The 12270-nt window shown below is 41.9% G+C and overlaps 1 protein-coding gene across 1 annotated transcript in view; it reads right to left on the reverse strand.

Moving 5' to 3' along the window:
* Nucleotides 1-4609: 4609 nt before the first annotated feature.
* Nucleotides 4610-12270, reverse strand: part of LOC311020314 (leucine-rich repeat and fibronectin type III domain-containing protein 1-like protein) — a 33270-nt gene continuing 25609 nt past the window's right edge. The window contains exons 7-9 of the mRNA XM_084020290.1: nt 5983-6166; nt 4945-5158; nt 4610-4854 (exon numbers count right to left, since the gene is read on the reverse strand). Of these exons, the coding sequence (XP_083876416.1) occupies nt 4730-4854; nt 4945-5158; nt 5983-6166 (523 nt within the window). The 3' untranslated portion in view covers nt 4610-4729. The remainder of the gene's footprint in view (nt 4855-4944; nt 5159-5982; nt 6167-12270) is intronic.

A 12270-nucleotide genomic window follows, 5' to 3' on the forward strand; every position in this document is an offset into this window, starting at 1 on the left:
CAGTTTCCCAGCATCCTCCAGCAGCAGACCGTAGGTGTACTGGGTACCTCCCAGTGTGAACGTGCAAATGCATGAATGTGAATGACGCCGTCTTTCTACTTTCCCCGGATACACGGGTAAAAATAAAAGTCACCGCATGGTGTGACCACCAGGTGTCACTGTGACTCCTCTGCTGGCCTCAGTGGAAGCTCTGTGGCAGTCGCTAACAGTTTAGTCATTGTGCCATCCTGCTGCTCGGTGGGAGACCCGGATAATAAAAGCACAGTGAATCAGGCCCTGATGCCTCGTGGCTTTACAGAGCGCACCGTGGTGCTATCTGCCTATGTCTGTCTTTGTCTCTCCACCCTCTCTCTCCCTCTCTGTGGTCATCGCGTAGGTGGGATTAACGTGTATTTTTCTGTGTGGATTGTCTTTGTTGTCTGGTGGAAGATGTAGCTCTCCAAAATGTCAACTTTGTTGAAAACCAACCGTGGTTCAGCTGAATGACGACATGATATATTATATTTCTGATGTAAATATCATTGTTACTATGAATTCAAATGTCATTTGCGGGCCTGGACGCAAACTCTGGTCGGTCACACAAAAGATGCTTCACATCCATTCATCACTGTTCTCCACACTTTTTCTGCCTTGCTTGTAGATAAAATATTCGCTAGATCAACATTTGACCTGCAGGTGGCGCTACGTGAAAAGTCAAAGGTATCATCCTCTGGAGACAATGAATGCGTCCCTTTACGAGTGAGATACTTCCGTTTGAACTTAAAGAAATAGTTCACCCCAGAACAATCTATGTATAGCCTGCTCACCTCTCCAGGCTCTATCATCGCAGGCATTAAAGAGTGGAGCGCCCGGGAATTCAAAGCATATCAGTGCAAAGAGACGAAAGAGTGCAAAAAAGCCTATAAAATGTCCACAAACGTTCTGAAAATTGCAGCACATTGTTATCCAAGTGTCTTTTATCCGATCACGATCTGAACTTACTCAATATACTTTAACAGTTTGAAATGCAACAAAACTAAAAAAAAAACACTTGGTCTGGTTTGGTAATAGACATGAATTGGCTTATAATGACACAAAAATGCAGCAAAAGTACTCAAAAATCCTGTGTTTTTGACTCACTCACGACTCTCACCTCCTCCCTACATGGACTTCGACAGACTTGTTTGAATGCAATTTGCGGTGCGTCAAGAGAAAACATAATCCTTAAAAAATATGTTTACCTCAAAATGTAATTCAAAATGTAGTTTTGTTGTGTGGGAACGTAATTATGAGGACACCAGGCTGCAGTGCTAAACAACGAAACAAAGCAATTCCATATTATCTTCCTGTGAAGAACTTTTTTTTTATGTGTCAACACCTGTTTACTGGCTGTCAATTCAAAGCAAGATCACGTAAACACACATACAACACATCGTGTCCTTCGTTCACTATGAATAGATAGAACATTTTCTGGGACCATAGAGAGCCTCGGGAGGTGAATCCTATATACACATATATACATTTATGTTGCTTTCGGGTGAGCTATTGCTTTAACTGGTGGACTGACATGCCAATACAACTTTGTGTGTGTGCGTGTGTGTGCGTGTAGATATTAAACCTACAACAAATGGTCTCAGGGCCAGCAGGGATTCTGAGATTGCTTCCATCAGAAAAAAACGAAATTGTGATTCTGCATGAGTGTGTGTGTGTGTGTGTGTGTGTGTGTGTGTATGTGAGCAAACATGCATGACAAACTGAGTGTTTTTAGATGAGAGGTGTGTTATTACAGGAAGGAAAGGAGATGAGTAGATAAAAAGAGGAGGTAATATTCTAGAGGAATAGTGTGATCGTGGATGGATGACTGGAGGAAGAAAACAAAGGGGGGAGATGGAGACAAAGGAGGTAAGGAGGAAGGAATTCTTAAATCTTATAATTAAATGAGGGATCGTGGAGGAGGGATAAAAGAGAACAGGGGCAGAGAATGAGTGGAGAGTGAAATTAAAAAGAGAGAAGGGGAGAGAAAGGGGAAAAAGTGAGGATGGTGGAGGACAGAAAACGGCAGAAGGAGAATGAAATACTGAGTCTCTTTTCCCAGTAAGTTACTGGGATAACCTTTCTGGTGCAGCAAGGGATTTTCACTATTCAAACATGCACTTCATTCAGGAGCATTTCCGTATCGAGTCTTTGCACACGTGCCATGCCAATCAATAGATGGTGCAAGGGACATTCCTGCAGATGACGCTAATGCAACGTGGCGGAAGATTTTTCTTGGTCTCAGTTACGTATCCATGACATTTGTCCACAAGAAAGAAAAAAAGACAATGCATGAACATCCATTGTCAATATTATCTGAATAATAATAGGCAGAGCTGGCAACAAACACAGTGATGCTGCAGAGGAAGATCTTGTCTGATCACTGTGAGCCAGAACTAACATTCTGATTATAATGTGTTCTGCGTGCACTTAGACCTGCATGAAACCAGATCAAACCAGAACCAGATCAAACGTCCAGATACAGTATTCCACATGGAAAGACATTCAAGTGTTCTTTTTTGTTTTTTTTTAAAGCAGCTAAACTCCAAATACTGACACACAGAAGAATACATGAACCGGGTTGATGCAGAATCTCATGAGCTCATACAGAAAAGAGCTGGATGTGTCAGCTCACACAGGACATGTGAAACAATGGCACAAATGACCTCTCCTGCCTGTTTAGTTAAACAGGGAAAGCAGCCGACAGCGGGAGCGTCACCCTCCGTCCACTGAACTACACAGAATTCACAGAGATAAAGAGCAAAGAAGCAGCTCATAATCTGTGTGAAGGGGGAGAAAATCCTCCGGAGCTTTGATAGATATCTCGCGATAAACATCACAATTTCAGAGTGAAATTGGTAACAGAAATATCACAAGATGAAGAGAAACGCGCTGGCGGAGGATAACAGACAAACAAAACGACCTTGAACTCAGATATGAATGGAAGGAAGAAGAGAAGGAAGGCATCAAAACAAACAACTAATTAAAATGAAACAAATGACTAAAGGGAGGGAGAGAGACATTGCGAGGGAAAGAACACGTTTGTATTTGGGAGGAAGAGGCAACAGGAGAAAGGAATAATGGGTATGTATATGGTGCTTGTTGTCTTCGTCAAATACACTCCAAGCACAGCCACGTGGGGGTTTATCTTGAGAAGAAATAACCCCGTAAACACTTATTATGTGAAGGGATTATTCCAATAGATGACATCCCCTCATGTTAGCTGATAAACATCTGGCATATCTGAATTTTGGCCGGACTATGAATTAATTCACACTGTCAGTAACTAGGCTGGAGAAAATTGAATCTGGGGCTTTATTCCCAAAGTTACCTCAGCAGTGAGCTTAGCTTACTTGCTCAGCCGTGTATGTAATATATAATAGTAGAATAATGCACATAGAATAATGATGATGATGTTTAATGCAGCAGTCTGTAAGGCAAGGGAAGGCAAGTGAGCATAAAACATATCTGGTGATCCGTTTTCCAGTCTGATCTAAATTGTTTTGTCTCCAGTGTTTAACAATGAAGAATGGGTGAAAAGTGTTGTTGTAATATTCATTTCTGCAAGCGACTGTGTTGCAAAACAAACAACGTGAGTCACATGGGTTATTAGTCCATCAAGTTAACAGCACACACACTTTATCCCTATACCTAACTAAGTGGGTTTGTTGCCTAAACCTTACTTCCTGGGAAGAAGGAAGTTTATTTTGGACCTCTGGACCTGCTATAGATATGAGTCAGAGCCTGACAAATATTCACAGACTAATGTTTAGTTGCTCGATGTCTGTATGATGAGGACTCATTCCTCTGAGGTGTTCCAACTCTCAAAATATCTCCAGGAAACTCTGTGACCCACGACCATCTGTGATGATGAGTGTGTAGTGATATGAGGCAGCAGTGATCATTATGTGTACATGTAATGTATTAAACAGCTCAAACACACATTATATATATATGTCCGTAAGAACACGAAACAACTGGTGATGTTATCTGATTAATGCACACGCGTGTGTGTGTTTGTGTCTGTGTGCCCATAGTGTGATGTATTAGTGAGAGTCAATACCAGCATTGCGTAGCTGCGACACCCAGGTGTGTGAGACCAGGTGTGTGAGACCAGGTGTGTGAGACCATGTGTGCACGCGTGTGTTCATTAAGGCGTGTTTGTAATGGAGGCGCGTTCAGCTGGTGCTCAGCCATGCAGGCTGGATGAACTCTGTCAACCCGGTTTACTAAAGCAGCCCATCCTCACTGTCACCTCCTCTGTCAGCGGCCTTCTGCCTCCTCAGATTTCAATTTCAAACAAACTTCAAATGATACTCTCTCTCCCTGCCTCTCCTCCCGTCTCTCTGGCTGCACTTCTGTGCACCATCTTTAACTGAAGTCATTCCTTGTGGCAGTGGCAGTGTGAGTTATGTGTCTGTGAGCACACCAGAGGCCCCATCAACGGTCCAGACCCCTAGACCTAATCCTGCATATGTTTGGTGTAGAGTTACATCACAAAGTGAATGCGTCTGCCTGATGGAAATAAACAGGGAGAGGAATCCAGTCTGATTACAGCAGCTACTCACCAATGACAGGAGTGTCTCCTCGGCGTAGAGTGGAGTGTGGCTCCAGGCACCAGCAACAAAACAAATTAAAAAAAGGGGGAAGGATGTGGAGTATTGGTTTGGGCTTAGAGATTGGTGAGTTGTGGGTTTGATCGACAGTTTCTTGTGTGTTATTGGGAGATGGCGTCATCGTCATGGGCGGGATTTAAGTCTACTATAGTTGTCCCTCGAAGAGAAGCTGCTCCCATCCCCTCCATCGATGATGACGGTTGGGAGTTTTTATTAGCACCTCCACCTAGGAGAAAAAGAGGTACCGATATTTAGGAGCAGATGACAAAGACGAGTCACATATTCTCTCTTCCTCGTCCATCTCTCTGCCATTTACCCTGCCCTGCGGACGAGGAGGACGGAGGCAGGACGTTGGCTCCGCCTCCGCCTCCTCCGTTGGTCTGGGAGCAGACGTTGGCATGGCGTGCAGCGGCTTTCTGTTTGTAGTGGTTGCTGTGCAGCTTGTACTTCATCAGGAGGATGAAGATGAAGACAAGGACGGAGGCCACGATGATCCCCCCGATGATGATGATCATGGTGCCTCCCAGGAACTGGACAAAAGGTCAGAAACATGCAGAGAATGAGCCTGGTGGGCAGATGCTTTCATTGTGTCTGACATCTCCTCGAGTTGAAACATCAGAAACAAACATGGTTTGCCTGAAAGCGTTACAGCTGGCAAATTACTTGCGTTTGGAATTTTATTCTTGACCTGTAGGGAACAAACTGACATCAACCTTAACAACGAGGCTTTGAAGCCTTCAGAATAGATATACAAATCTACAAGTCCATAAACACTAAATGAGGAAGACTGTGTTATGCAATTGAAGGTTCCATCACAGATACGAAATGGATCTTGAGGTGACATTGTTATAACTAACATTTCTTACATTGCATTTCTAAAGGAATTGACTGCCAATTTTATTTGTCATCTATGAAATCACAACATTTCAAGTGCTTTCATTGAGCTGATCTCATGATGTTCAGCTCACATTTGTCGTGGATGGAAAATTAATAACTAATGTCATTTGGTAACTAAACAGGAAAAAAAGTTTCCATTATTTACTAAAGTTTGTATGGAAAGTATATAGCTGCTCCTTTGAAAATAGAAATTAAAGATTTGGATGGAATGAAAAGCAACAACCACAATGACTGTAAACTGAATACATCAAACATCAGTAAATATCAATTTATTACGGAAACATTTATTTTCCATATATGCAGAATTATACACGTGCTTGTTAGCTCCGAGCACAGAGAAACCGAGTGTAAGGCCCTTTAGAATTGGAATTAGATTAATGAACATTGTCTCCATATTCAAGATAATATTAACCAGATTACATCGTAACTTTGCGTGAAATAAATGTAACGCACTAACCTGGTCTCGTATCGAGTGACAGCGTCCGTATTCCGTCTCCGTGGTGAAGGACACGCAGCCCACCAGCTTGGTGCCAGTCAGGGCGGTGATGCCGTCATCGTAGACGGCCAAAACACACAGCTCGTAGTCCCGCGATGACGCCAGGTCACTCAGCAGGAAGTACTTATGGTTGGCTGGGATCATCCTGAATGAGAGGAAGACAGACAAAGGTATTTGATTCAATGTTGTCCTAAATGAATGATTATTTACAGAACAGAGGTTGTGAAGACTTACGACAAAGGCTGGAGTAGAGAAGCATCACTCATAATTAAAGAGCGTGGAGTTAAGTTCATCATCCATAAACACAAACCAAGCCATCCAAACACAGCGTGTTCACTGGGCTGAAATGTACTATGTATTTAGTGAAGCATGATGCCCCACAGTCCCCTTTAATGGTGCTCATGTTAGTGAGATACATTGAGAGAGACAGTCCAGACTTCAGATTGTTTCCTCTAATTGGAGTCTTTTAGCCCGCACCAAGATTTCTCTGTCAGTTGGGGCGACATTATGTAACAAAACTAATGTTAGGTTTAGGGAACAGAGCAGCTTAGTTAGGTTTAGGAAAACAGTCACAAACATGTGTTGTTGTTGGACCCATCCACCCACCATAGACGGATACAAGCAATTTCTTCCTCATGCAAAAAGTTTAAGAATACCAAAACTCATTTTAAAAATCTATTTCTCACACTATTGTGTGTATTTATTGTTGTGTTAAATGGGTTGCTCAGTCCATTGTTATCAAAGTTATCAGAAAATCCCACAACTTTTCACTGTTATTGGCTGTAGAGAGTTGCATCTGGCTGCCCTGGCGGTCTCAGAGCCAAGCCCCAATTACTCAGCAAGGCAGGAAAGTTCAACTTGGAACCTTGACAACAGCAAAAACAATTTGGTGTTTCGCCAACTTGTTCAATGTATCAATTTCAGTCTTTGGTGCAAGTCCACGTAAAATCATAGGCCTTTATAGACCAGAGGAAAACACTGGCAACACAATAAAAGATACACTTCAATAGAGAAAATTAACTTACATGCGCACTGACACATGCAGTCATGTGTCGAGGTAAACATGTTACCTCAAACTGAAACAAAACAAAAGTAAAAACATCATGGATTGGCTTAATATGACCATGACACTGAAAGGAAAGAAAAACACAACAGAAGAACCGGATTAATGCAGGACACACACCGTGTGTGTGTGTGTGAAAGCCCCGTCTCTGAGCCGTCCACCACCTCACCATTACGACTCACTTGAAACTTATTTGTGATACATAACCAAAAGGAAAACATAACCCACGACTCAGTTTTTACTGTGTGGGATTGTAGATTGTTTTTGTACTTAAAATCCAGGGCTCTCTGTGTAGAAAGGGTTGTTACATTGGTTGGTTTTTATTTTAAAACGACCTCATGTTTAATGGATCCTACCAGTTATCCAGAGTGTGCAGTTGGATTTTATTTTGACATTTTGGTGTGTCACTCAAGTTTCATTTTTTTTCTCTCCACTACTTCAACTGTTATCGTTTGCTCCCTGTATTTTATAATGTTTTTATGATGATTTCATGTTGGTATATTTTATCATTCCATTGTGCAAAATGATGATCTGCCCCTTATCGTTCTGTCTCGGTCCGTCTCTAAGGGAGCAAGTCCTGACAGTCCTCCTAGATTACTGGATTGATGTTGCAGGTCTGCTGATTGTAATGACTTATGTTGCAGTTGTCCCGGACGCAAACAGAAACCCGATGCAATTGTTCTGGCAATGAGAAGAGCAGAGGACGTTTCTGGTAATGCAGAAGATTGAAGCTGTAGTAGAAATTTGAAGTGGAGAGAATATACACACAGAGGGAAGAAAGGCGGAGGAGACGAGGAGAGGGAATGGAGAACAATGATGGAACTTTCCAACTTGAAAATCAAAGGGTACAAAGGTAGAGTGAGTTTAAAGACAGAGGGGAAGCAAGGAAGAAAAAGACGAAGTATGCAGAAAGAGAGGACAGACAAAGAAGAAGAAGACGCTGGGGAGAAATGATACAAAAGGGGTGACAGGGTGAGACAGAAGAGAGAAAAAATGGAGAAGGTGGGGGAGTGAAAACAAAGAAGTGGAGGACGCAGGGAGACAAAGACACAACAGACTCCATATCCCCGTCAGGCTCATCACCTGACACCATAACGCTGCATCATATCTGTTATTATATCGCATCAACTCGCTGACTTAGTGTTGCAGCAACTTTACGTTTCTTTCCTGAATATTTTCAGCAATGATGCTGAGCTGTGAATAGGACTGTATACAATCACTATGTAGCTGATTCTCACTTCCTTGATCTGGAAGTTGATTTATAAACATAATCTCTCACCCAAGTTATATGATATATTTTATTAAAAATATAAATTGATTTTAATCAGTTCATTACACCTCATTTATTGAACCTTGTACACACATTTGATGGTATGAAAATGGTAAAAAGTTTGAATTCTGACTACAGTTATGACAAATCTTGCATAGTGTAATACTCTATATAATATGTCTACAACAACATCTGACCACGACTAGAATAAAACAATTAGCAGTCAGTGTTTGTCAGACGGCCACGGAAGAGGGAATCTTTTACTGCAACCAGTGGTTTTTATTTATGCTGGATATTATATTGTACAATTGGTCAAATATTTGCTCAAATTCAGCCACAGGATTGTCATGTGCAGCAGATTTCCACTTTCACAGTAGGACAAAATGAAATGAGTAAATATTGCAGTGGAGCTCTTCTTTGTTGCTGGTAAATGTAGAGAAGGGAAGCCTAAAGGTTAATCTGGTGACATTCTGATATTATCTGATCTGTTTCTTATCACCAGATTTTATAAAATGAAGAAAACAACAACGAATGTATCTACTGTGTGTATCACAGCCTGATACCTCCCCTGCCCTTGCCATAGAGCTCCATTAAAAAACACATCAACCAGCCTCTCTGTTGCACTGGGGGACATGTTCCTTCATTACCATGAATGTAGACGGTCTCTAACCGCTTTGCTCAACTGCAGGCTGGAGATAATCTCCCTGCTTATGTGGCTCAAACTGAGTGGAAACAATTATAGAGTTTAAAACGCGACACAGCAGAACCGATCAAATTGTTTAGGTTCAGCTCTTCATAAGGGGGCGTTGAAGTCATGTGCTTTTAAGCACAGGCACAGTTGTGTCGTTGCTACGGCTGCTCTGCTGACATGCTAACAGACACACACAGACGGCTTATGCCGCTGCTGTTCATAGTTAAACAAATTAAACTCATTTTAATTAATAATTAAACGAGATCTCCCACAAGTAAACTGCTCCAGAATGTAAGAAAAATACTTTAACTGTGCCGCCCTTAAGATGATCGAGAGCCTCCCTTGATTCCTGAACTAATTTGAGTACCGATAGAGATGGAGGAAGGATGAGGGAACAGCTTGTAAAGAGAACGGAGAAAAATAAAGAACAAAGACAGATTATTCTGGGCTGCAGAGAGAAAAAGGAGATGTTATCGATGGAATGATAATTGAGCGGAGAAACATGGGAGCTGTGAACTAGGCCACCTACTGAAACACCAGTATTACTGCTAACGCTGGACCCACGCCTCCACACGTCACACACACACGCGCGCGCGCACACGCGTGCGCGCGCGCGCACACACACACACACACACACACACACACACACACACACACACACACACACACACACAATAATGATAGTCTGGAGCAGGAAAAGGGCAATAACTGATTCACGAATTGAAGGTTTTTTCATGTACTGGAAAATTGCTTTCTGAAGAAAAACATCTCAAACTACCTAAATAACAAATACCCAAAATGTAATTTCAAGTCTTTTGTGCATTTATGACTGTCTCCAAGTGTCAAAGTAGAGTGCAGTTTCATGGGGTCTTTGAGAGTTTAGATTATTATCAGGACTTAATCATAGATATTTTCAGGAAAAGTTGCCCCCATTATGTGTATGGAAAACGGTGATGTAAGTCCCAACGTGACTGGAGGTGACGTTGGTCACCATCAGAGCCCAGATATATCAATAAAGATAGTTAGTAAAACGTCCTATTGGCATCAAAGAATCAGTCAATGTCTAGTAAGAAGTTCTGACAGGGATTTTAACATCTATTTTGACTACATTTTGAGCTTTTCAACCTCATTTTGTTCTTAGTTTTGGTCTCATAACACATTTCCTGTCTGGTTCCGTTTCAGTGTTTCCAGCATTTGCAGCTGGTTTCATCAAACAAGCTCTGATCAAGCTGCTGTCCACTACCTGCTGAGCAGCAAACAGCAGCCATTAGAAACTCGCGGGTGAACACAGTGGAACATTTAGCAGCGACAGAGACAGATATTTCCCTCGGGAGTAGGTGGAGAACAAACATCCCCATCACCCGACAAGAGCATTGATATACAGAACCCTGAATTACATCTTTTGTTAAGTGATTTGCACAATATATGCACATGGCAACTACTGTCATATATGGTTTGCTAAACATTTGGTGATGGTAAATAATCCATAAATAATTTTAGGCAACTATACCATCCACCAATCATCCACCACCCCGACCTCCTTGTGAGGTCATGCAATAGGGACTTGATTCCTGGTCTAAACCAGAGTTTCAATACAGTGAACATTGGACTTGCATTAATCAGGAAGACAATGACAAAAAATGATACCAAAGAATATTTAGTTTGCATAGAAAAGCTATGCAGTGGTCAACAAAAAACAAATAGCAGTAAAATGTGTGCATCAAATATTACAGAGGGGGACGGAAATGTCTTTAAATTTGGTGATGAGTGCACTACGACTTACTCAAAACACAAGTTTAAGACTTGAGACTTTCTTGTGACTTGGTCTCAAAGACCATTAACTAATGAATGATCATGCCATTGTGTGGAGACATTATTGTTCTGTTGTTAAACTTCTGTGTTTTTCATCATCGGATTAGTCAATGTTAAATAATCCGTAAATGCATACAGATTTAGAGATCGTTTTACACATTAACAACTCTGATCATGAAAACTTGGATTCTGAATACGCATACTCTACATGTTCTCCTGCAGGTGCACGTGTCCTTTATGTGTGTGTGTGTGTACCTGTGGATCTCTCTATGTCCTCTATGTGGGTGTGTGTGTTTCCTATATATGATACAGGTGTCATCCACTGCAGGGCAGTACCTATTTATTAACAGTGAAGTGGAGGTGACGAGACAAGGAATGGAATTATAAAGCCTAGCCTGACCTGCTGGACATATACGTGTGTGTGTGTGTGTGTGAGTGTGTGTGTGTGTACGTACTAAAGAGGGACACCCAGTCTACTATAAAGGTCTGGTCTATAAGAGCAGCAGCGTTCTGGTCCCACTAATGGTTATATGAAGGCTTCAGGCTCTCTCTCTAACACACACACACACACACACACACACACACACACACACACACACACACACACACACACACACACACACACACACACTAAATGTATCTAATGTTGCCTGTGGCCTTGTCGTTGCTGCAGGTAACTCATGTCTCAGCCTGAGGCTTCAAGACAGAACTTTATACAACAATACATCAGCACTGTCAGGGTTGGCTGTACAATTCCACGTGTAGCTCAATGGGTAGAGGAAGGCAAATTATGGCTTCAGAAGAAACAGCTTGGAATTGGTGATGGTCGCAAAACAAAGGATGTACCGGTATGAAAGTTCAGACAGCAATGATTGTGATTGGCAGCTAAACTTCTTTCTAATATCAATCATTCCTTAGAACCGTTTGGGACTAGCCTCTCTGTACAGCCATGCACTTAATTCTGTTGTGTTACACATTTTACCAACCTATAGAATAATCAAACATCCTATGTCTAAATCTGGCCTTTGAGGGGATGTGGAAGCAGGCAGACTTATGATGAAATCCAATGATATGAATAGAAGCAGCTGAAGCGTACGGACAGTGAAGGTTATTTTCTACATTCTATATTCCCCTCGCTTCAGGCACGGAACAAGTTACAGTCCTGCACATCGGAAACAGGAAAGATCCAAGTCAAAATGTGTCCGCATGGCAGTGTGTGTCATTTGTGGTTGTGAATAATGCAATGATCATAATGATAGGAAACATGTTGAATGCCATACAGGATTTAGAGGGAAGCGTGAGATCAAGTGTTGGCTCTCTGTCTGTTCATGGCAGCTCTGTGAATAATACAGAGGCCACAGTCGTAGAAACAGAGCCACTCGGGATTCCATACGAGGCAGGACACTTAATCCA

This window comes from Eutrigla gurnardus (genome assembly GCF_963514095.1).
Source record: "Eutrigla gurnardus genome assembly, chromosome: 10".
Lineage (NCBI taxonomy): Eukaryota > Metazoa > Chordata > Actinopteri > Perciformes > Triglidae > Eutrigla > Eutrigla gurnardus.